The following is a 26,586-nucleotide window of genomic DNA, read 5'->3' as shown; positions in this document are numbered from 1 at the left end:
AGGGGCTGTGGGAAGCTGGACAAAATTAGATGAGCTCCTGGGGCTGCCCTAGGCTTCTTGAGGGCAACCTCCTAAACCTCAGGAATTGCATGCCCCCAAATCCCACGGAGCAGCTTCTGTTATCTTCCCCACTTCAGACCCATGAGGTGCAATACTGAATCCACCTGAATATTTTTTCTTCTGTAAAGTACACAAATTTCGGTTGGTCCATCTCCATAGGAGTTTTTTTTTTTAAACTTGGGCAAGTCAATCATTTTTCTTTTTTGTATTTCTTCCCCTGATATTTTGTCTAATTTTGCTTATTTTGCAACCTCCACCAGAGAATTAAAGCTCAGAGTCATTCACAGGACTTCAAACAACATGACTGAAAATGAAACCTCTGGTGGTGCTGGTTTAAGAAAATTCATTAGCAATAATACTGGAACAAAGCCAGTATAAATTTTCCCTGGGATTGATATTTACTCTTTCTAACTGGAAAAATAAAAATCCAGTTAAGTTGTGCTGGCAATACTATTTCTTGTTTCTAAAGCAGATCAGGAATCATGACAAGGGCAATCTTTTCATGTGTGTTTCAATCAGTGACCAAAATTTATGAATGCAGTGCAAATATGAAAACCCAGGGTTCTACTGACTTTTAGAAAATGGCATAAAAAGTGTACCTGGTAAAACACTTTCTAGAACAGTGATTCTCAACCAAAGTGCCACAGTACCTTGGGGTGCCTTAGATTGCACCTTTCAAGGGTGCTACAGAGCACCATGTGATGTTTGCACTGTTAGTTGTGTAAACAATGATTCACAGACATTTTTCAAAAAGATTTCACAGAGATTTAATAAATGCAGAGATTTCAAAAAGGAACCCCTTGTGTTAAAAACATTCAGTCCTGTTGTGGGCTGCAACAGAAACATTGCTCGATTATTCTTCCATAGTCAAAAATGACTGAAAATGAAGAAATGGTATTTTATGAGGGGCGCCTGAGGTCTAACAAGAGGTGCTTCAAGGCTAATGAGAGGTGCCTCGAGTCTAAAAAGGTTGAAAACCACTGTTCTAGAAGGTGGTAATTTAACTAGACCAAATGTTGCTACTAATATTCCATATTTACTTGAATACAACTAAATTTTTCCCTCCATCAGTCAGGGGGAAAACAAGCCTCATTTTGGATTCAAGTACCAGCACTTTATTTCTGCCTGGTCCTGATCTCGGCCTGGAGCCAGAACCAGAGCAGCTGGGCTAGCCTATACTGCTTTAAGCCACAGAGTCTGCAGTAAGGCAGTGAGTTCAGGTCAGAGGCCAGGGCTAGGGTCTGGGAAAGGTGGCAGCCTGCCAGATCACCCACTCATGCTGATGATGTATCCACTGACCGATGCTGCTTTCTCACCCCTCAACCATGCTGCTGCCCCATTCCCCAACTCCCCTTATACACCCCTTATACTTGGTGAGGCCGCAGCTGGAGTACTGCATCCAATTTTGGGCTCCACAATTCAAAAAGGACATGGAGAAGCTTGAGAGAGTGCAGAGAAGAGCCATGCACATGATCAGAGGTCAGGAAAACAGACCTTACAACGACAGGCTGAGAGCCATGGGGCTCTTTAGCCTGGAAAAGCACAGGCTCGGGGTGATCTGATGGCCACCTATAAGTTTATCAGGGGTGATGACCAGTTTCTGGGAGAACATTTGTTCACCAGAGTGCCCCAAAGGATGACAAGGTCGAACAGTTATAAAGTACTGCAAGACCGTTTCAGGCTGAACATAAGGAAGAATTTCTTTACTGTCTGAGCCCCCAAGGTCTGGAACAGCCTGCCATCGGAGGTGGTTCAAGCACCTACACTGAACACCTTCAGGAGTAAATTGAATGTTTATCTTGCTGGGATCCTATGACCCCAGCTGACTTCCTGGCCTTCGGGTGGGGGGCTGGACTCGATGATCTTCCGAGGTTCCTTCCAGCCCTAATGTCCATGAAATCTATGAACTGGAACAGTGATTCGAAATACCGAAACAAATTGCTGTCCTCTGAAATGGACGAATCCGAAAATGAAACAAGACATAGCCGTTTTGCACAACCCTACTGGCCTGGCCTCTTCTGCTGATGGAACATGCTCCTTCCCCTCTGTCATTGGCAATGCGTAGGGAGTTGCATGCGGGTGCATGTGCACCCCGAGTGTGACAGTGCACCCACTATGAAAAAGCGCTGCCAACACTGTCAGTGGTGCCTGCAGGTGGTCCTCACTTACCACCCCTCTCCTCACTGCCAACACTGCTGGTGGCATCTGCAGGCAGTCAGCGATTGCCACTGGCCACTGCTGACACTACCAGTGGCATCTACAGGTGGTTGCTGACCTCTGGTCCTCTCACAGCACCCTCCCCCCCTCGCTGCCAACAGCACTGGCAGTGTCTGCAGGAGCTCACTGCTTACCACTGTCATGCTCCCACTGCTGCCAGTGCCACCATGCCCCCCCAGCCGCCAGGGCACATGTCGCTCATGCCCTGTGTTGCTAGAGCTCCATATCTGTTCTGCAGGCAAACTGCTGCAGGTGGAGATGAAGACTTCTGCTTGCTGCCAGAGGCCATGTTAGTGCAGCATTGTGCCAATGCCAAGACCTTCAGGCTTCTAAGAATGAAGATACCCAAATCACTAGTCACATCTGGAAATATAAAAGTGTGACAGCACTGAAAGTACCAGAGAACATGGGCTTCAGGATTGAAGTAGATGGCTATTAGAACAAAGTAGATTTCCAATTGCAAGATATAATTTTAATAGAATCATCTTCCTCTATCTGTTACAAAAACTAAAGGCTCAGTCCTGCATATTGTTGATCTTCAACCTCCACTGAAATCAATATGACTTGAAAATATCAGTGCATTGCAAGTACAGACCCTAAATCAGGAATATGCAAAATCAGGTTTTTTATATACAAAAAGAAATTTCAAGTCATCTTTATCACAGGTGAAAAGCTATCAAAAGACATTTTCTCACCAGCACTGCAAACACATGAGGTCATGTACCAATGGAGCTACTACTCAGATATGTATGGAATGACTAACTATTTTCGCCTAAATTCTTCGTTACATTTGTAAAGTTTAGGAACTTAATTAAAAATATTACAAGACCTCTTGGATGTTTCTTGTGATATACCAAATCACTAGTGTCACTTCCTTGGTTAAGGATGATGTCACTAATATTTTCTTGCATTTATTAATGCAGAATGCAGAGCGGAATGGAATTATAATTTTCATTCGTTAGGAATGATACTGTACTGCTGACTCATGGCTTCACTTTGCTCCATTCAAGCATTCATAAGTCGTACCTGTCATATTTCCTAATGTATGAAAACATCTTATTTATTTTACATGCATACACACCCTTACTTCAGTTTATTCAAAACATATCTGTCTATCTCTGTCACTCAGGTTCAGAGACAAACATTCCATGAGCTGGTAGTGAAGGCAAATTCACCTACAGAGTTGGCACAAATCACACTCTAGTGGGTCAACATTTCCAATTGGTTCTTCTAACCTGTTTGGCTGCAGTGTGTTTTTGAGTTTGTAAATGTCCATTTTAAAGAAGTTTCTTTATATTTGTAGCTGTGTTATATGCATACTGTAGACACTCCTTTTAGGTTCAAGGGCATTGTGGATCTTAGAAACTGATTCTACCAAAAAAAAAATTCTGGAGTGAAAATAAGTTACCTTATACTACAAAGTTATGCTGCAATTATAAGGAATGCATTTCCTTCTCTTGAAAATAAACTGAAGATCTGATCAAATGTGTACTTATAAACCCTGCAAGCATTCATAAGCTGTTGTGTTCAGCCTGGGGCTGAAAATGAAAATTAGCCTCCCACGGCAGTTTCACTGTAAATACCACCCCGCTGCAATTACAATTTAAATAGTCTTCTTAGGAGAACCACGTGCACTTTTCCCAACATTCAATTCAAGATGCAACTGGCAGAATAGAGTCAGAGGAAGAATTTAGCAAAGAAGTGGACAAATCTTCTAGGAGGGCAAGGCACCCTACACACACAAATGTAACATTTCAGCTTGGCACAATTGCTAGTGACCAATCCCATGTAAGGGAGGAACAAAGACAAGCTCTCTGAATTAAAAGGCCAGGTCAGGGAAAAGGAATGTGGCCCAGTGCAGTCTTTTATAAATGGGGGATGGATCAGTACCCCACCTAACCAGGTGGCAACTAGGGTCCCTTACACATCCAGAGCGCACTGGTACACAAGGCAACCTTTCAGTATTCCTGATTATTATCTTCTATCCCTTGCAGGCTGCTAAATGGGTGAGGGACAGTAGGAAGAGCTCTTTGTTTCTGTAAGATAATGGGAGAGGGTGGCAAAAATAAGGTCTTGTATGTCCAGGAACATATTTTTTTCCTTCTTTTTTTTCCTTTTTTTTTCATTAAAACAGCTTGACTTTGGCAGGCATAGGATTGTAATGGTCCTAATACCTAGTGTTGCCATGATATGTAAACATTAATGATAATATACTGCAGGACTAAGGAGCGTGTCTTCTGTGAGTTTTATGCATTTTTCAATCTGGTAGAGATCCATAATGCTGTCAAATGCAACTGCCATGGAAATTAATCAGGTTTGCCTGTATGTCCACAGGAGTAGAATTTGTCTATAAAGGGAGTACCTTATTTACCTAAATCCAAGATGATGTTGTAATTGTCATGTATAGGATATAATTATTGGAGGGTCACCTTAAATTTGTCCCCAGTCACAGCAGGGGCAGGCAGCCTGACCCCCACACCTTGTTCCCCTCCTTACTTGCCTCCCCATACCTGTGCCCTTGCTGCCTATCCCTCATCCCCTATCCCACTTGCCCACTGTGCCTGAAATCCAGCAATTATAGCTGCTGCCTGAACCTCCATTCTCACTACTGCCATCTCCCATGCAATTCCCCACAGGTGTGCTGTCTCATCCACCAGTGCACTGCTGCTGCAACCCCTGGCCCATTCCTCTGATCAAAAGCAGTGCAGTATGGTTTAGGGGATAGGGCAGCAGCGAGCTGAGGAATGGGGCAGCAGCATGGTTGAGGGGTGAGAAAGCAGCATCGGTCAGTGGACACATCATCAGCATGAGTGGGTGATCTGGCAGGCTGCCACCTTTCCCAGATGCTAGCCGAGTATAAGGGGAGAATGATGTCCCAGGATTTGCCGAGTATAAGGGGAGAATGAACTCTCGGGATTTGCTTGAGAAGCATCTATGGATGCAAGCCAGCATTTTGGTCACTTTTACTAGTCACAGCATCGCATTGCAGGCTCATGTTCATCTTGTGGTCAATGATGACCCCCAAGTCTCTTTCTTCTGTAGTGCTGGTCAACGTAGCATTGCCGAGCCTATAAGGACGCTGCAGGTTTTTCCTCCCAAGGTGGAGAGCCTTGCATTTTTCAGTGTTAAACACCATCAGGTTCTCATCCGCCCATTTGCTGAGCCTGTCCAGGTCAGTCTGGATCACTTGCCTGTCTTCTGCTGTGGATGCTTTGCCCCAAAGTTTGGTGTTATCGGTTAACTTGGCCAGTCCGCTTCTGACTCCAGTGTCCACATTTCATTAATGAAGATGTTGAACAATATGGGTCCAGGACAGAGCCTTGGGGGACCCCACTGGTCACAGGGCACCATGACAATTGACTTCACTCAATTACCACCCTCTGGGTCCGACCATGGAGCCAATTTCCCAGCCAACGGATTGTAGTGGACCCAAGGCCACAATTGGCCAGTTTCGCCAAGAGGTGATCATGGGATACCAGATGGAAAGCTTTTTTGAAGTTAAGATATATGACATCAATCTCTTTTCCCTTGTCCAGGTGACCTGCTCTTAGAAGGAAATGAGATCGGTCAAGCAAGACCTACCCACAATAAACCCATGCTGACTATCCCTCAGGATGTTGGTGTCGGCCAGTCCATTAAGGATGGCCTCTTTAATAAACTTTTCTAAGACCTTCCCCGGGATAGAAGGCTGATGGGCCTATAGTTTGCCAGATCCACTTTCCTTCCTTTCTTGAAGATAGACACCACATTGGCCTTATTCCAGTCTTTGGGCACTACACCAGAGCACCAGGATTTTTCAAAGATCCGTGCCAGGGGTGGGCTATGATGCTCGCCAGCTCCTTGAGTACCCTGGGGTGTAGATTGTCAGGGCCACCTGACTTGAAGGTATCCAGACTCTCAAGATGTTCCTTCACGAGGTCGGCATTTATGGAGGGCAGGGGATCACCCTCACCTGGACCTCCCTGTCCTGTAGCAGACATGGTTGTCCCATAGGACTGATGAAAGACTGACGCAAAGTACCCATTTTATAGGTTGGCTTTTTCCTGGGCGTCAGTTGTCAGGGGTCCAATGTTGCCCTTCCTTTTTCTCCGGCTCCCCACATATCTGAAAAAGGACTTTGTATTGTCCTTGATGCTCGAAGCTAGTTGGAGTTCAGTTGCAGCCTTGGTGTTCCTGGTTTGCTCCCTGCAGGACCGGACCAGTGCAGAATAATCCTCCTTGGAGGTGAATCCCATCCTCCGTCCTTTGTAAGCCTTTCTTTTTAGCCTCAGGAGGTCTGCTAGGTCCCTGGAGAGGTGGGGGGCTGCTGTGCCCTCTTGCTGCCTTTCCTCCGAGATGGAATACAATTAGCTTATGCCTTAAGGATTGCTCCCTTGAGGAGCAACCAGTCTTCCTGAACTCCCCTCCCCCTGGAGTCGTGGTCCCTTAGGGCCTCACTGACAAGCCTCCTGAGCTTGTCAGAGTCGGCTTTCCTGAAGTCAAGGACTTCTGTGTTGCTGACTGACTTGCCAGCTTTACGGCGGATGGTGAAGGTGAGCAGCTTGTGGTCGCTGTCACCCAGCTTTCCATCAATCACTAGGTCGCCAATTAGGTCATCCCTAGTAACGAGTACCAGGTCGAGCAGCGCTTTACTTTTCATTGGCCTGTAGACTTCTTGATTCAGGTAGAGGTCATCCATGCATGATAGGAAGTTTTGCGACCGCTCAGATTTTGCTGAGTGATCCTCCCACGAGATGTCCGGGGAATTGAAGTCACCCATGACAACCATGGTCCTGGAGCATGCAGCCTCAGCCAGTTCCTGGGCGAACTCCTGGTCAAGCTCTTGACTTTGGGTGGGAGGTCTGTAGTAGACTCCTACCATTGTGTCCCCTGTGCTGTGTTCCCCACAGATTTTAACCCAGAGGGTTTCCAGTCATCCACCCTGGATGCCAACATCAGCTTTCCTTAACATAGAGAGCTACACCTCCACTCCTTTTATCTACTCGATCCCTCCTGTACAGGGTATAGCCACCTATACCTGTGGTGCAGTCATGGGTGGAGTCCCACCAGGTCTCTGTTATCCCGATGACATCATAATTATTTGCATTATGCAGGAGTATGAGTTCCTCCCGCTTGTTCCCCAAGCTCCTGGCATTTGTGTACAGACACGCACGTGTCCCCTTGGGGGCTCTTGCCTTGCCCACAGATTGTACCAGGGCTGGGGCAGGGGTGGGCTCCCTTAAGTGCCTTGGCCTGCTGGCTTTGCAAGGGTTGCTCAGCGGGCCAACAGTGGCGGTAGTCCCCCCATCCCCCAGTGGGTTTAGTTTAAAGCCCAGTGGAGCAGGTCAGCCAGTTTGGCTGAGAAGAGCCTCCTCCCCAATGGAGAGCAGTGGAGGCCATTTCTTCCCAGCAGCTCACTGCCTCTCTTGTCATAGAGCAGGCTGTGGTCGTGAAAGCCAAAGCCTTCCCTAACCAGCGCCGCAGTCTTTGGTTAACTACCTGGATCCTCCTCTGCCTCCTCAGCCCATACCCTGAGACTGGGAGGATCGAAGAGAACACCACCTGTGCCCCCAGACCATCCGTTCCCAAATCCCTCTAGCGCCTCATGACACGGTTGGGAGCGCTGCGAGCCGTGTCATTGGTGCCCACGTGAATAAGGAGCATGTGATAGTGGTCTGTGGGCCAGAGGAGCTTAGGGATCTTCTCCGCAATGTCTCGGATGTTGCCCCCTGGGAAGCAGCAGACTTCCTGGGCTAAGGGAAAGGTTTAAATTCAGCTGAATCTGTTGCGGAGTTTCAGTGCTGCTTTGGAGATTTGGATTGGCCAGGGAGAAGCAGGCGCATCCAGGTGGCTGTAGGTTCTCTTGCTGCTCCTCCAGCTGTGCTTGCCTCTCCCCAGGTGGAGGGAACCATGGGAGATGTCCCCATGGCTGCCCTGCGTGACCCCATTGCCTACCAAGTCCCAGCCTAGTCCCGGCACTTATTAAAAGAAAAAAAAAAGCCCTGCACTCACTGGCTGCAGCAGTGGTGACTGGGGACTCTGGGTACACATGGCAGAGCCCCCATGCACAGCATGGAGCAATGGGGGGCAGCAGGGATGGATCCCCCCACCGCTTCGCACCCATGTGGCAGCTGCCCCATGGCACAGGTGCAGTGTGGCTCAGCAGGGCATCATGCGCTGTATGGGAGCTGGGACCCCTGGGCCTGAGCAGTGCCGGGCTCTGGCTGACAGGTGGGAGGGCTATGGGGCTGTGCCAGATTCCTCTCAAGGGAGGAGGGGTGTGGGATGACAGCAGGCTGGTGTCTCTCCCCCAGAACACAGGGATTGGAAGGGACCTTAAGGACAGCTCACAGATACTGGCCAGCTACAGATGTCAATATTACAGCAGTCCTTCTGCCCGTCTTTCCCCTCCCTCTTTTAAGTTTATTTCCCTGCAAGCCTGGCTCTGAAACATCTGAAATGTTTTGGATGGTTTCATTTAGATTCAGAGATGTTTTGGAGCCTTCTGTTTAGTTTTGAATCTGGTGTTTCGGGTGCTGAAATGGGCCAAAACATCTCCGAAACAAAACAGCTGCCAAAATTTCAGACAGCTCTGCAGGCCAGGCCTTCCCAAGGTTAGGAGGACTGAGACTATTGCCATCGACAGGAAGCAATGGGTGGTGGTGGCTGGCGACTCTCTTCTGTGGGGGATGAAGGCATCCATCTGTCAGTGTGAACAGTTGTCTCAGGAGGTCTGCTGCTTGCTCGGAGCCTGAATCAGAGAAGTCACAGAAAGATTGCTGAAACTCATCTGGCCCTCTAACTACTCCTCCATGCTGCTCATCCATGTGACCACCAATGATACTTCCAGGGAGGGCCCTGAACAGATCAAAAGTGACTACAGGGCTCTGGGTGCAAGGGTGAAGGGGACAGGACTCAGGTGGCATTTTCCTCAATCCTTCCAGTCAAGAGGGCGGGCTAGGGCAGAAGTGGATAGATACATCCTGCAAATCAATGCATGGCTGTACAGATGGTGTTGCCAGCAGGGCTTTGTCTTCTTCAATCATGGGATGTTGTTCCACCAAGGATTGCTCATTAAAGATTAAGGAGAGGGAAGAGAATTTTCACAGACAGGCTTGCTACCCTAATGAAGAGGGCTTTAAACTAGGTTTGCCAGGGGATGGAGACCAAAGCCCTGAGGTAAGTGGGGAAGTGGGTGACTTGAAGGAAGCACAAGCAGGAGGGGAAAACAGGGGATGCCTTCTCATTCTTCCTGAGAAAGTAGGGCGATCAGCTAGTTACCTCAGATGTCTGTACATGAATGCATGGAGCCTGGGAAACAAGCAGGAAGAATTAGAAGTCCTTGCACAATAACTTAACTATGCTGCGTTTGGAATAACAGCACATTGGTGGGATAGCTCCCATAACTGAAGCATTGTCATGGATGGGGGTAAACTGTTGAGGAAGGCAGGCAGAGCAGAAGAGCAGGAGTTGCTCTTTATGTAAAAGCTGTATGACTGCTCAGAGCTCCAGTATGAAATTGGAGATAGGTTTGTTGAAAGTCTCTTGGTCAGGATGAGAGGGGAGAGCAACAAGGGTGATGTCATGGTGGGTATCTGCTACAGACCACCAGACCAGAAGGATGAGGTAAATAAGGCTTTCTTGAAACAGCTAGTGGAAGTTTCTAGATCACAGGTCCTGGTTCTCATGGGGGATCACCCTAACATCTGCTGGGAGGGCAATCAGCAGTGCACAGGCAATACAGGAAGTTTTTGAAGAGTGCTGGGGATAACTTTCTGGTGCAGGTGTTGGAGAGGCCAACTAGGATCCATGCTCTTTTTGACCTACTGCTCACAAACAGGGAAGAATTGATGGGGAATGTGCAAGTGGGAAGCAACTTGGGTAGCAGTGATCATGAGATGATTGAGTTCAGGATCCTGAAGAAAAGAAGAAGAGCAGCAGAGTAAGGACCCTGGACTTCAGAAAAGCAAACATACTCAGGGAACTGCTGGGCAGGATTCCCTGGGAGGCCAGTCTGAGGGGGAAAGGAGCCCAGGAGAGCTGGTTGTACTTTGAAAATATCTTACTAAAAGTGCAGGAATGAAGTATCCCAATGCACAGGAAAACTAGCAAGTATGGCAGAAGACCAGCTTGGCTTAGCAGAGAACTCTTTAATGAGCTAACACACAAAGGCAGCTTACAAGAAGTGGAAACTTGAACAGACTACTAGACAGAAGTAAAACAGTATTATTTGGGCTTGCAAGGATGAAATCAGGAAGGCCAAAGTACAACTGGAGTTGCAGCTAGCAAGGGACATGAAGAGTAACAAGAAGGATTTTTACAAGTATGTCAGCAATAAGAGGGATATCAGGGGAAGTGTGGATCCCTTACTGAATGGGGGAGGCAACCTAGTGGCAGATTACGCAGAAAAGGCTGAAGTATGCAATGCCTTTTTCATCTTAGTCTTAACAGACAAGATTAGTTACCAGACTACTGTGCTTTGCAGCAGTTTGTGGAGGAGGTGAGCAGCTGACAGTAGTGAAAGAACAGGTTAGGGACTATTTAGAAAAGCTGAATTTGTACAATTTCACAGGTCTGGATTCGATGTACCCAAGGGTGCTGAGGCAGTTCAGCAATGTGATTGCAGAGCCATTGGCCTTTACCTTTGAAAACTCATGGCAATTTGGCGAGGTCCTGGATGATTGGAAAAGGACAAATACAGTGCCCGTCTTTAAGAAAGGGAAGAAGTTGGATCTGGGGAACTACAGACTGGTCACCCTCAATTCAGTCCCTGGAAAAATCATTAAGCAGGTCCTCAAGGAATCTATTTCTGAGCACACAGAGAAGAACGGGATTAGAAATAGTCAGCATGGATTCAACAAGGGCAAGTCAAGCCTGATCAACCCGACTGCCTTCTATGATGAGATGACTGGCTCTGTGGATGCAGGGAGAGCAGTGGATGTGATATAGGTTGATTTCAGCAAGGCTATTGATGTGGTTTCCCACAGCATTCTTCCCAGCAAGCTAAGGAAGCATGGGTTGGATGAATGGACTGTAAGGTGGATAGAAAACTGTTTGGACCATTGGGCTCAAAGGGTAGCAATCAATAGCTCAATGTCTACTTGATAGCTGTTATCAAGTGCAGTGCCCCAGGGGTTGATTCTGGGGCCGGTTTTGTTCAATTTTTCTATGGGTTTGTTTGCATCTATCCTCTTTCTCTCTCAGTGTTGTGACCCCCCTCCCTCCCCTTTCCCCACATTACCTCCCACCCCCAGACTTAGCTGACTAACATCGTAATTATGTAACTTGGATGCGTTCTCTTCCTCACCCCCACCCCACTTATGTTAGTCCCTCACTCAGACACACTGTATTTCCTTTATGGGTTTGTCATTTTTCTTCTATGAGTCTTAACATTTTCTAATAAATGATCTGGAAGATGAGATGTCTGCAAGTCTGCAGATGGCACCAAGCTGAGTGGAGCAGTAGATACACTGAAGGGTAGACATAAGATTCAGAGAGACCTAGATAAATTGGAGGATTTGACCAAAAGAAATGTCATGAAGTTCAATAAGGACAAATACAAAGTCCTACACTTATGATGGAACAATCCTGTGCATTAGTACAAGCTGGGGACTCGCTGGTTAAGCAGCAGCTCCACAGAAAAGGACCTGGGGATTACAGTGGTCAATAAGCTGAATATGAGTCAACAATGTGCCCTTGTTGCCAAGAACGCTGATGGCATATGGGGCTGCACTGTAAGTGTGTTGCCAGCAGATCAAGGGAAGTGATTATTCACCTCTATCTGACACTGGTGAGGCCACATCTAGAGTACTGTGTTCAGTTTTGGGCTCCCCACTACAACAAAAATTGTTGTACAAATTGGAGAGAATCCAGCAGAGGGCAACAAAAATGGTTAGAGGGCTGGGGACTTAGAGGCTGAGGGAACTGAACTTATTTCATCTGAAGAAGGGAAGACTAAGGGAGGATTTAGTAATAGCCTTCAACTACCTGACGGGTGGTTCCAAACAGGATGGAGCTAAACTGTTCTTAGTGTTGGCAGATGACAGAAGAAGGAACAATGGTCTCAAGTCACAGCAAGGGAAGTTTAGGTTAGATATTAAGAAAAACTCTCACTAGGAGGGTAGTAAAGCACTGGGGCAGGCTACCCAGGGTGGAATCTCTATCCTTACAGGTTTTCAAGACCTGCCTAGACAAAGCCTTGGCTGGGATAATATAGTTGGGGATAGTCTTGCTTTGAGCAGGGAGCTGGACTAGATGACCTCTTTCCCTTCCAACCCTAATTTTCTATGATTCTTTGACTATACTGCTTCCAGTGTCAAAGCTAGTGAATATGAGCATGGGGTGTCTAAGTGCAGCACTGCGTTATGGTGTATAGACATGCCAAGAGTGATGCAAATTCATTATCACTGTGTGGGCTGTTTGGTGGAAAAGGGTGATTCCAATCAAGATTCCAGTTAAAGCAGGCATTCATAAATAAAAATCTATTATACTAACTGGCACCTTTTTGTCAGACTTAGCAGGCAGCCCAGAGTTGCCTCAGCATGTAGACTGAACTATGCTCTCTCCAAAGACAGCAGGTCCCTTCAGAAAAAGCTTGAGGCAAATTGGTGGGGCAATCAAAGGAAGGCTGTAGTTGGGGAGGCTTTGTTTACAAGAATGACATTCAATTTTATATGCAGAAATGTTTAAAGTGCTTCAGGCTTTTATTGTGCAAAAAAGGCTGTCCTTGTGTCCATGTGCCTCTGCTGGTCCCATAAATATACACTATACCACCCATGGTGGCTTCCATCCTTCCTCTGTTCTCCTCAGTTCTTTCTCTGCTTCTTCTATGCCTTTTGAAGCCTGTGAATGCACCTCCATCCTTGTCTGCCCTAGTCTGCTGCACTTTGTTCTCGTCTTTTGCTCATGTCCCCATCCCTGACACTTTCTACCTGAATTACTAATTCTAATCCTCCCCTGCTTCCCAGTTATTTGCTGTTTTCCTACTTTCTATATTTGCTTCCTGCTTTCGCATCACACACACACACACACACACACACACGCAGATGCACACGCTTCTCACTTAGCCTTTCTGAAGCCCATAGGAGTTGCTATGGACCCTACAATGTCTCAGGAAGGATGGGGTCAAGACATTGGCTATGCCTATACTGCATATCTGAGCACCCTGGGAAGCACTGTGTTTTCTATAGTTCTTGCTGGAGGAGCAGATCCTCATAGTCTCCAGAGTCTTAAATCATCCATAGTGCTCAGCTTCACTTTTACCCTTTTATGCTCATCTAAGAACAACCAAATACCCCTTGCAATGGCTTAGGCTGGCACAGAAAGTGCGAAGGTGGATGGTTTGCAACACATTAGCATTGTCATGCTCCTTTGATTGCTATGTTTGGCCACCCATAACACATAATTTCAGTAATAGAACAACATTGCAAACAGATCCATTAAACACTTACAGCAAACCTGAAAATATTTAAAATAAGCTGCACCTTAATACAGTGGGAGGTGGGAAGCAGGGTGGTTGGCCTCTTTGTGCCTGTAAGGATTAAAAGGCATTGTCCTGATATGCCCCCTGCAGAAGTGGGACATACTCCTAAATCCTCAGTGATCAAGTTGGTTTTTAACAGAGTTTCTTTAAATCCCCAATACACTTTTGGTTGAGCCTACATTCAAATGATTTCTAGCCATGTAATAAAACATCTAAAAGAAAGTGGGAAATAATCACCAATTAAGAAAGAAGCACTTTAATAAAATAAATATCAGCTCTGGACACCAGAGCTTGTTGCTTTCTATCAGATAAAGCACCCATTTTTAAACATTTCATTTTGTACCTAGATTATGTCTTCCCAGATAAGCTTTAAGCATTACCATCTGCTCCGCAGCAAGCACATGATCATATCACTTTGATTCTGTTGAATACAAAGGCTATTGACAACTGGGAGACAACAAAACAACGTGCAGTTGTTTCACAGACTGCTATTATATTAGGATCACTTTAGGACTGCATCCTGGCTTGTCTTGTGAGGGAGGCTGAATGCACTTGGAGACTCCAGTCCATCCCCTTCCCCACCCAGGCGACAAACTGACACTAAAGCTTCCCAAATGCTGGTAAAGAGAAGGAGTGTTGGCTCAGTGCACCTAGCTACACTCAACAGCCTCAAGGGTTGAGTCTTAGCCAGGGCCCCATGCCTCTGCATGCCTGATAACTTTTAGAAGCAAGTTTCTGAGTCAGAGAGCCTAAACCTTTCACAAGCAGATTTAAACTATATTCACACCTTTCAGTAAGCTCAGAGGCATTCTTTCTGCATCTGTAACATGAAGGCAAAATGGCCCAAAGCACTCCTGTTTGGCCACTATCATAATGCCTTCTCCTTACTGCTCTTTAGAGGAAGCAAAGGCACAACTTGTGTGCAATAGTATAATCATTTCTAATAACAATATCCAGTTGTTTAAAACAGCATTCTCTAGTGCAAACCTGACAACATTTAATCAAAAAAAATGTAGCAATGCTTTCTTGTATACCAGGTGAGCTTAAAGACTATTCTTTTTCATACTTCCCATTTTAAAGGAAATATTGCGTATTTCTCACTAAGATCCAAAATATGGTACATTTCACTTCAAAATAATGTGACAATTCATAATTGTTGCAGGAAAATTATATCATTCCAAGACAAATTGGTGCTTTCACATTTAAGTATGTGAATCTTACTCTCCTACTTGCTCAAAATATTTTTAACACTCTTTAAGATACAAATTTTAGCCTTGACAATGAATGACTTGCTTCAACTACTAACAGGTGTCTAAGCAAAATACTGAATAAAATATAAATTTTATTTGTGAATGTTTGCAGGGAGTCACCTGATATAATGTAATATTTGAAGAAATTCAAAAACATTCAGGACTTTTTAACTGATGATTGATGAAAACTTTCAAGACTATTATTAAGGTTACAGAATGTCGAGTTGAATTTGGTTTTCACATGTTTTCAAAGTCATTGTGTGAATTGCAAGTCACAGCAACATTTCTTTTTATTTTAGTGGTTGAAGCTCTTCTTAGGGTTTTGAACTGTAGCAAAGATTGTATTATTTAAGCAACAGCATTAACACTAAGGTTATGACCTGGGATATTATTTCCTAAATGAGAAATGTGAAGGTGAGAAGAACAAACGACAGATTTCCCTGGCTTGGAGCCAAAAATGTCTTGGACCATACACAATTCATTTGCATTTTTAGCATCAATTAAAACGCAATGCTTCCTCCCACTTTGTAAGCTGTTCCAATTGCTAATCTACGGACGGCCTGCCCATAAATCTCTGTAAAAGTGTGCAATCTTCTTTCTATCAAATTAAAAGGGAAGGTTAATTCATTTTAAGTGTACTGTTGATAGAAGATCTCTAAGAAGCACTTTATAATACCCTTTTTGAAAGGAAAGAAGCGCAAGCTAAATAAACTGTGACAATGAATGCATTTTTTCAGGGGTGGTCCTCCTGGAAAATGCTAACCACATTAAAGTAGGTGGGTACTGAAATATGCAGGTAATAAAAGTTGAAGTTGTCATTCACCTGAGCAGGTGGTGGAAGAACCTTCTTGCATATCTGCTGATTGGATCCCGATATTCCAAGACAGTCATATCCAACAGGGGCCTTGGTGGAGCATAAAAGGTTCCAAGGCTTGCCTCAAGCTGTGCTGTGGAGTTCAAACACAGCAGCAATGAAACAAGTGAAACTGCTTCAATTACAACAGGTTGTTCATGTTTGCAATCAGTCAGATTTCTCAAACACAGATGAAAAGCAAGCTTGTTGCAGGACAGATAAAATTAATATATGACAGCTGGTACAAAAACAAACCTGTGTATAAACTTTCACTTGAGGCAGAGCTGACAATGATTTTGAGCAACAGAAAGCTGTCAGAAGTGAAGAAATCTATAATAAACAAAGCTCTGCCAGAAAAGCATAATTAAAACAGTGACTCATAGGAGCAACAGAGTTTGAACAAGTTTGTCCAACTAAAATCAATCCTGGTTAACTTTTCTCTTTTCTCATACAAAAAGAACAACAGCGTATAGCTTTTTCAAGTAGTACCATTGTGCATGAGACAAGCAGGTAGCTAAGTTTTTCTCGTGATGGCCCTAAGGGCTCTGGAACTCCCCTCAACAAATACTTCCTCATTTTTGTAAAAAGGTTCAAAAGCAAACCTTGGGCCTGATGTTCCTTTATCTTGCACTGATGCAATTCAGAATAGCTCCACAGTAGTCAGTGCCATCACATTGGTTTAAAACTACTGGAGAATCAAGCTCTTTTTTCAGAAGCATTTTCTCTTTAAAAATGGTCTGACCTGCTATAAATTTTCCTTTCTTAACTATAGAATTATTTTTCTAGGATTACTTAGTCTACCGAAAAGAAGATTGGCAGAATGGGGTTGTTGAAAAAATGAAAATGAAAAAATGTGGGTTTTGGGTTACTTTTTTTTAACTGAAAATTGGGGATTTTTTTATCAGAGAAAACCAGGATCCCTGCTCATCAGGCAGACAAAATCTCATTAATATATGGTTATTAATATTTATTAACTAGCCATTATTAATGTTTTAATTAACTAGCCATTTCTGTATTTAGTGATGCTAGTTCTTAAGTCTAAGCATAGTTACATTTTATTCTGTAAGGTGTGATAGCACTAAATACTCTAATAGTATAGTGTTAGGAACATAGGCAAACTGTTAGTAAATTAGGTTTTGCATTATCTTAAATCTAGACAGAAAGATAAGTGGACTTCAGAGGTATTTTCTTTCAAAGCAGCAGTCAATTTAGATTAAAATTGAATACAACAATGCTATTGCAAAAACAAGCCATATTCTCTTGCCATTGCTGTTTTCTTGACAGCATGTTTTGTACTTCAGAAATGTTCCAACCTACATGGAATACAAGTAACTACTAGCAATGTTACAGATTCATTAGATAGCCCAGCTTGATGTTGAAGGCAGAAATGAAGATCTCAAAGATAACCACCCCATTACTACAAATAAAAGGGCTGACTGGGTTTCACTAATAAAAAGAAAACAAATTACCATGTCAAATTTGCAAGTCATACAGAATAAATCCTGTCTAGAATAAAATTCTGTTTGAAGTTAAAACAGTCTAAGGCAGGGGGATAGGAACATACATTTTTTTTATAATATACACATTTTATACTATAGCTTTAAGAACAGCCTTTTTCACTGATTTTTTTAAAGTGTGTTTTATTAAGCCAAGACTTCAATATTGTACATTTGTGGAGTTAAGATTATGGTAATCTTTCATTCATCTCATAATGTAGAACGGGGATAACTAACTGATGACCTGAGAGCAAACTGAATAGCATGCATTTTTTCGGTGAGCTGTGACTCACCACCTCTACTAGCAGCCTCCTTTCGTCTCATCAAAGATGTGCCTTGTACCTGGCTGCACTCCTGCTGGGCCTTGGCATGACATTTTCCTACTCAATTGTTACACTCTAAATCTTAGAATCTCTTATGCGCCATAGTGTACAACAATTCAGTAGGAATGTATCTCACTGGAATCCAGCAGAGATGAGGCTGAGCCTTAAGTTCACCTTTTCATGTGAGGATGTCAGAAGTGACTGTGCTGGATAGGAAGGTTACAGTAAGTAGAGATGTGACACTCCTGATGGATGCAGCAGAAAAACACAACACAGAAAGCCACTGAATGTGACACCAAAAGAATGCCCCTTCTGCAAACACTTACAAACAAAACTACCATATTTATGTTACTATAAGATGACCCTGAATATAAGATGACCCCCAATAAATAAGAGTCTATATATAGAAACTTTATAAATTTGTTATAATTTTCCAGGCATGGAATCTAACTATCAGAAGTTTGCCTTGAATTTGTTCTCCTCTCATTGCTACAGCAGGAAAAATAGATCTGGGAGAGTCAGGTGGCATCCCTGCCCTCCGGCTCTGCAACTTCTTCCCCCTGCAGACACTTGCACCTCCCCCCCTCAACTGTTAGACCCTGCTGTCCCTGAGCACATGGAAGTGAGAAGCAAATCTGAAAGTAATGACTTCAAAATAAACATGCCTATAGTAATTTAATTGAGCTCAGCTAGAATTGATGTATTTTATATTTTTTGAAACTGCTGCAAATCTTAGCAGAGGTACTCCATAAACACATTTTCAAGGAGCACTTTTTACCTACTCATATGTAGTACAAACTATACAACATATTAGCCCAAAGCCAAAAGGCTCAGGGTTTACCATACTGATCACTGGGCTGGACCCCAAAGTCAAGCCATTGTAACCTCACAGCTCAGCACTGCTCAGTATGTGCGTGTACTCCAGATATCTGCCACAAAGGATCCATGTGTTAATTAGCCCTGCCACACATGGCTGGAACTAGGTGTTCTTGTCATGAGTCTTGGGATCCTCCAAAAATTTAGATGCAGATGAGGTTCAGAGCAACCTGGGCCAGCTCTACCTCATGGAGGGCAGAGTCACTCTAAAAGTATGAGATAGGCTGAGAGAGGGGGTGACAGAGAGATTCTGGGTGAGTTGTTTGGGGTCCTGTTTGGTGATATTTGCCAGACATTTAAGGCTGGTGAAGAAACAAGAATCACTGGAAATGAGAAAGAAAGGCACAATGCGTGCTACTGCACAGTTTCTTCAGATGGGCTGTACTAACCTACTTAAGATAATGAACGAAAGGGCTCGGGAAACAGGAAGGGAATTGGTGGGGGGATAGAAAAGGGGTACTGAGGCAGCCCTTTGTGTGACTGTGTCAGGTAAAGGGCATGGTGATGGGCATGTGGACACACAGAGTATAGTATGGTTACTGTAACAAAATAGGAATGGTGTGACTATAAAGGTGTGGTTTAGAGTGAACCATATCAGTCATGAGATAGATGCGTAGAGGTATACATATATGTATATTTTTATTTATATATATAGAAAATATATTTTTGTAAAAAGCCTTCCAACCTATCCTTTTCACTAAGATCAAACAAAGATCAAGATCAAGTGACTGGGGGCATCTGAACCCCAAGGCCTCTGGGCCTGGGGCTTGCACGTAATTTGGGGAGCATCCCAAGCCCCAGACCAATGGGTCTGGGAGGGAGGATACTTCCCTAGTGGTGGAACCACACAGACTTGACGACTGAGCTCTGTTCAGTAGAATTTTTGAATGTGACTATTGGGCTTTGCCCAATTGAATCTGGAACTTACTTGGCACTTGAAACAAAATATAACAAAACTCTCCAAAAAACTATCTTGTGGTAGGTTCTCAACGATGTGTTTGCCCAATATGGGCCATGTGTTTTATAATCATGCTCAGCGTTGTCTGCATTTAACCAACTTCATTTTGATTAATGAGCACATGCTGCTTTTGGCAGCAGTTTAATGATAGACAACGTATTTAATAAGATTTCCTCATATGCGAATGTAAGACAAGGAGCCTTTGTCCCCATGCTGATTGGGGGGAAAACCTCATCTTGCATTCGAGTAAAACAGTAAATGCTCTTGTGCCCTCCCTTTGACAAAGCTGCTCTTTAATTCTGTGCTGGCTCCAAATGTTAAGTATCTGACTCCTTACACATGAGTGTAATACAGAAGTAAATATTTTAATTATTCATTCTCTCTCTCTCTAATATTACGTATTGTATAATATATTTTAGAAATGTATAACCTTCCTTATTACTGATATGAATTAAAATCTGCATGCAATCTATGACTAATTGTATTGAAAATATTTATATAATAATGACTCTTGTTTATAGACTATATTATAAACTAGCAAGGTAACTCTTCTGACTAGTTTGGAACTTTTAAATGTAAAGTCTTTAAAATTTTTTTAAGTCAATACATATTATCATAACTCATATATAGATTTTAACATATAAATCCATATAAAACATAATTATAATAAAATATAATCACATTCTAACCTTCTCTCTCTGCTGTCAACTTTTTTCTAAAAAGGTGATTTACGATAGCACTCAAGCTTATGTAACACTGTTGGCCCATAGTGTTCCAGTTCATGCTACTCAGGACATTAATCGCCTCATGCATCTCATCATACTGAATGTACTGGTGGATGATGTCCAGAAGACTCAGCTGTCCTCTTGGGATGACACCTGTAATAGTAAAGATGAAAGCCAAGGGTTGTATCATATGGGTGTAGAACAATAATAGACTACTTTTCAGTACAGTTTAAACATTATTGCTTTTGTTAAAGTCTTAATAAATAAATGGGCTTTATGTTAAAATATTTTTTAAAAATATGTTTGCATAGCACATATTGTTTAGCCTCATTATGTCTTACACTGTGGAGAAAACTCATCAGTGAAATACAACCATGTGCATAAGTAGTATATGTTTATCAGCAACAAAACTACTCAACAGTAAATTTATAGGCTCTTTTGAGATGGTTATCTCTATAGTATCTGAGCTCCTCATATATATTAATAAATTTATCTTCACAGAGTATATTTCAGATAGGGAAGTATTAGTACATGAGACATAGAACGGCATTGATTGTATGTGTATGTGTGGGGATGAACGTGTGAGGTTTTTTATATACTGATATAAAGTATGCATCTGTACACATGCACTTACATCAAATGTCACAATGGCATGAAGTAAAAAAAATCCACATTGATCTCTCAAGTAAGTCATTGGTTCTTGGAACAGATTCAGAGCACTCAGAAGGAGAAGCTTTTCCTAACATAGTCTTAAACAACACAGAAGAGTTAATTCAGGAACTGTATCTGAACAATTAAAGTTGATTGCATGGCAATTAAGACTATTGCAGGGTTGCTTTACTTTCCTCTGAATTAACTATAAGTGCCATGCTCTGGCATGCTTGCCAGTGGTTGCCTACTGCTGATACACTGTGTTTATTCAGATACCACACACACTTTTCCTTAAAAATTAGCCTTCTAAAAATTGGGGGTGTCATAAGCAAGGTGGTTGATTTTCTGCATGGAACAGAAGCATAAACATGCTATAAGATGGCTGTCACTTCTTTTCCTTGTCTTCTCCCTCCAGCAACTTATCCCCAGTGTGATATATTCATGGAGAGAAAGGCAAAATCCAGCAGTGGCAGATTCAGGGGAGGTGCAGTGGTGTGGTCATACCCTGCTTTGATTTCTGTTTCATCCAAAGTTTAAAAACAAACTGCCTACCAGCAGCAGAAGCATCTTTATTCAGGCACTGCTAAGGGAATCAATTGACTTCATAGCTCATTAGATTCTACTGATTCCTGGTAATTACTTTTTACTTCATAAGCTTTACTAATCCTTTCTGCTTTATAATGGTCTTCATGATCTGCTAATCAAGCTATCCTTTGTTCAGCAATTTTGCTGTTAGTTACTCCTGGTCTCTCTCCTCCAATTTCACAGCCCTTCAGACTGTTTTTTGTTCTTTTCAAAATCTTAGGTCTGTCCATGGAATCCAGTCTTCAGCAACACCTGCAGTTTCACCTTTTGCCTGAGCAACCAAGAGCTGTTGACAATTCAGCTGTGAAAGGGTTAAAACTGTAGCTTGTGCCTGAGTAGGAAAGGGAGGGTGAGTGAGCTGAAGATTAGGCTCTGTCCCTGCCTTATGTAGCCATAACTCTGGAAAACGATTTTATTCTTCATTCTGCCTTCCTCAGTACATGGTGCATATCTTATTTGGGGCTACAGCATGCAGGAAAATATGGGTATTTCTAAAGGAACTCTGAAATCTACTTAGGTGGAAGAAAAATGCCAATAAAAGCTATTTAAAGGAGAATGTCAATCGATGTTGACTTTATACTTATGCAGGGGTTCTGAAATTGTCTTTCAAACTTAAGAAAAATGTACAAGGATGCTGGGAAATATTGAGTCTCGGAAGTGCAACCAAAAGACAAAGAATGGTTGAGAGAAAACCTTCTGACCATGTAGAAAAACAAAGCCAATATGCAGAAATTATATCTCATAAAACGTTCTGCAAAATATAATTATGGGTGTAGTATGTATAAGCAAAGAAGTGGAAGACGGCAAGAAAGCTGGGGAACATGTATGACCATAACTCACTGATAAACACCAGGCCTGGAAAATCTGGTAACTCATGGCTGATGCTTCCACAGCCTTTCAAAAAGGTTTATTTATTTGAAGAGAATCATATTTTTAAGCATAAAAAGCTATGGTTGCCTTCTGCATTATATTTAAACTTGAATTTATTGAAACTTTTGGGTACTTTAATTGCTATGTTAAACATGTTTTTGTATATCTATATTTGTGCTAGTGATAACATCTAATAGTTCTGGTAGCATGTTCTTACAGTGTTGCACAAAGTATGTAATTTTGGTGCTAATTGTTATGAGAAGATAAATATTTTTATTTGAATGCTAATTAAACTATAAAATATGATAGGCAGTCTTTCTAGAGCCAAATTTGAAATGATTACTGTTCTGACTGAAATATGCTAGAAAATGTAGTGGAAGCTTCAGGGAAACTGTCCAAATAGGTAAAGCATAAAAAGGAAGTTAAAAACTATGTGTTTAAATTCTCTGAAATTGTTTGTTAACTGTTTTTTATGGAAAATAGCTTAGAGAATGTTGGCATTCTTCCTTTGATCAAGCCTGAACACAAAGATCACCTGGGGCCTAGAAAAGTTAAAATCACAGTGCAGGATCCAGTTATAAAGTACAGAGCCAAAACTCAGATGCATAGAAAGAAAGAAAAAATTATCTTATTTATTAAAGAGTAAATTACTCTTTAAAAAGCAGGTTATTTTATATACTGGATCAAACATGATGAGTTTATACCACTGCTGTGAATTTTTATCCTTTTTATGTTTTGTATAGATCTGCTCATTCCAACACACCATGTACAAAAAACCTGTTCACAAAGGCACCCTATTTATGGATGCTTAGAGCCAAAACACAAGAAAATACTTGTTACATGCCCTAATTCAATAACGTTCTTAAGCACAAACCTAATTTCAAGTATATACATACTCTCATAGACTTCAACTGCATCTTAAAGTAAATCTTCTGTTTATAGAGATTTCTGATAGTAACAAGTGTCCTAATACAGAACAGTACACAAGCTACATTTCATATGTGCACCATGGAGAATAATGACAAATTTAAGTTTTTAGTGATGAAGGTCTGTGTTTTCTCAGCCACACACCTATACTGTATTTTCAATATAATTTATGTATGAATTATTTATTAATTAACATATTTATTAATTAACAGAGTCCCAAAACTGCTGATCTCAACAATGAGGACTGACTAATCTGTGCATTATGTCAGCCTCTTAGGTTGCAAGCAGTGAGGGAAAGAGAAAGAGAGAAGACTAAAATAACAAAGAAGCAAGAGAGAACTTTATATTCTGACTTGTGTGATGGACTATGGGGGATGGGGAATGGAAAAGTTTGCCTTCCATATAGAAAGGATTTTATAATAACAAACAGAATGAATTTTAAAGTGCGATAACTTTAAACTGCAGAGGTCAATGTCCTCCCATATGGATGCTTGACTTCTCTTAGGTGGCACGCTTCTAGGTGACCTGCTTGGGAAAAAGAGGTGACAGCCAACTCATTGCCTAATTGATTTAGGAACAGTGCCCAGGGAGACAGTCCAATTAAGTTTACAAGCTGGCAATTAGCAGAAAGGCCTCTAAATCCCTGCACTGAGAGCCTGTTTGCCTTAGTAAGAACATAAATGTGGTAGAGATAGGAAGGTGAAAGCTATGCTTTCTGGAAAGCTGTTGTGAGTAGGCCCCACAAGGGAGGACTGAAAAAAGCAAGGTAAACGTGGGCAGAGTGCCTTCTGTTTGACAGGTAACCAGGTAATTTAGAGGTTATTTCTTTTTTAATGGACAACTTGCACAAAAACATTAAGTAGAGGCTTAATTAGCATTCTGTGTAGCCCTTTACAACTGTTAAACTTGCCATTGGACATGGTGGAGCTGAATATCTGACAACAAGTAGGCAAATACTTTTTTAAATAATATTTTTGGATAACATTGACAATCTTATTTAGCCCTTACAAACAATTAAAATATAGATAAATCTGACATTTTGTTTATTGAAACTTTACACTGCATTAGCTTACTAATGTGTACTGACCTTGAAGGTTGTATTACTTTTAGTGTAGTCTCTTAAACTCAGAATTTCATTATTTTAGTAATTTGAATATCAATCAGCAAACAAGCATATAAATGACAAACTTGTCAAAAACCTACTATGTCAGTAAAGAAAAAACAAATTAGAATTTGTGCTGACCCTAGTAACACTTTTCTGATGTTGTAAAAACACCTGCATGACACACATATTAGCACTTCCATCTTACTGTACAGACAGAAGGGGGACTGTGGCAGGGCACTGTTGGTGCCTCCCACTTTAAGGGCTGGAGCAGGCCATTTGGAGACCCAGGATATATAAAGGGTGAAGCAGCAGTTTGCTGCTAGCTGCCATGACAGAAACATCAGCTAACTGAGCTGCAGCTCAGGAACATCTTGGAGGTATATGGCCTGAGGCTCTGGGGATAGAGGAGGCCCCAGGTCCTAGGCATGACCTAAAACTGCACCCTGCCAGGGTAGGGAGGCCTGGTGGGACTGCCAGTCATGCGGCAGCCCTAGGAAATGCCAGGACCATGAACCTCCCTGGTGACCAAACTGGCCTATACTTGGGCCAGGACCTGAGGGGTTCAAAAGGGCCAGAGGCTCACAAGCAAGGGATGCCTGGAGCAAGAGGCTTGGGATTCCAACTGGGCTGAAAGGTGAGGCCACGGCCTAGTGAGTCCAAAGGTCCCAGAGAGGGGACCACAGTCATAGAGGGTGAAAGATTACAGGTGAGCTTAGCTGACTGGGATATTATCTGCAAGGCATGGACCCCCAGTGTAGAGGAAGATTCAGAGCTGGAGATATCACCCTTAGTCATCAGGGTCTTAAATGGGCAACCTCTTGCCTGAGTAACTTTGTAATCATTGATCATCAAGGCATGGCAGACAAGAGAGGCAGGTGGTTAGCTCAGAGACAGGTGGGTGGGCCAACATCAACTGTCCCTGGGAAGGCCCCCTGTTACAGGGACAAATGAAATTTCTTAATATAGATATGTTCTATATAGCTTTATGTCAATCTGTATAAAAACAAAGGACTGGCAGTAGGCAGATTTGGGCCTAGTTTTTTTCTTCTTGCTTACACTTGCCTTGGACTGGTAACTCTTCATTTGAATGGAGCTAACTCTGTTTGTTGCTGGTAGAAAATTAGACCTCTATAGAGATCTATACCTGCTTCAGACATTGACTCATTGTATAATTTTGTAAAAGTAATTTAGCCTTTCTGTGCTTTAATTTTCCCATCTGTAAAATGGGGTTAATAATGTCTTTCTGCCTTTGTAAAGCAGTCCTGAGATTGAATGATAAAGAGACCCTTATTAATACTACTGTATTTACTCAAATATAAGATGATCCTGATTATAAGACTACCCCCCAATAATTAGATTCTGTACATGGAAAATTTATAAATTTGATATAATTTTGCAGGTGTAGAATCTGATTATTGGAGGTTTTTCTTGAATTTATAAACTTACCACTGCTATGGTAGGGAAAATAAATCTCAGGGGCGTCAAATAGCTTCTTTCCCCCTGCAACTTGTTCCCCCTGCAGCCCTATTGCTACTCCTTACTATCAGACCCTGCTTTCCCTGTGCACATGGACATGAGGAACAAATTTGAAAAAAACTGACCTTAAAATAAACATGGCTGTAGCAAATTGCATATTATATTGTGATGGAGCAGCTTCAGTGCCCCATCACTCTCAGGGCTGGAGCAGGCAGCCAGCAGGCGTTTGAAAAGGGTGGCCAGTTTAGAGCCCAGCTCTCAGGGCTGAGGAGGCAATTTGTTATCAGCCATCCTGGGAATAAAATCACTCAGTGGGGCTACTGCTCCTGGAACATCTTGGAGGTAAGGGTGAGGCTACAGGGAACGAGAAGGTGCCATGGTCCTGGGCATACTGGAAACTGCACAGGGTGGCCTGGTAGGACTCCTTGTGCTGAGGGGGTCCCCAAGAAATGCCAGGCCAGTTACCTCCCTGGTGAAAGGTGGGTAGGGGTGCCATCTGGTGAGTTATTAATGAGAGTCGTGGGCTAGGCATGCTGAGTAGGGACACCTGAGCCTATGGGGGTGCTTGTCCCCCATGCCCTGGTGAGGTAGCATAGTTGAGAGGCCCTGAGGAGAGGGCATTGAAGAAGTTAGCCTGAGAGAAGGGCTAAGGAGCCTGGTGAGGGGCTAAGGGTGAAGTTAGCCAAATTCTGGGCCAATTGCCCAGCCACCCTCAGATGAGGGTCGTGGGAGAGACCCAAAAGGTTGCATCAA

General features: G+C 42.8%; 1 protein-coding gene across 3 annotated transcripts in view; it reads right to left on the bottom strand.

Annotated features, from left to right (window-relative positions):
- The window catches only part of WDPCP (WD repeat containing planar cell polarity effector), a 196,849-nt gene that overhangs the window by 111,299 nt on the left and 58,964 nt on the right, over nt 1-26,586 (bottom strand). For all 3 annotated transcript variants that reach the window (XM_019549189.1, XM_019549190.1, XM_019549191.1), the window contains exons 10-11: nt 20,184-20,372; nt 15,812-15,935 (exon numbers count right to left, since the gene is read on the bottom strand). In XM_019549189.1, the coding sequence (XP_019404734.1) occupies nt 15,812-15,935; nt 20,184-20,372 (313 nt within the window). The remainder of the gene's footprint in view (nt 1-15,811; nt 15,936-20,183; nt 20,373-26,586) is intronic.

This window comes from Crocodylus porosus, unplaced genomic scaffold (genome assembly GCF_001723895.1).
Source record: "Crocodylus porosus isolate Cpor-Errol unplaced genomic scaffold, CroPor_comp1, whole genome shotgun sequence".
In the NCBI taxonomy this organism is placed as follows: Eukaryota; Metazoa; Chordata; order Crocodylia; family Crocodylidae; genus Crocodylus; species Crocodylus porosus.
The sequence above is the reverse complement of the archived record's forward strand: the minus strand, read 5'-3'. Positions and strand labels throughout refer to the sequence as shown.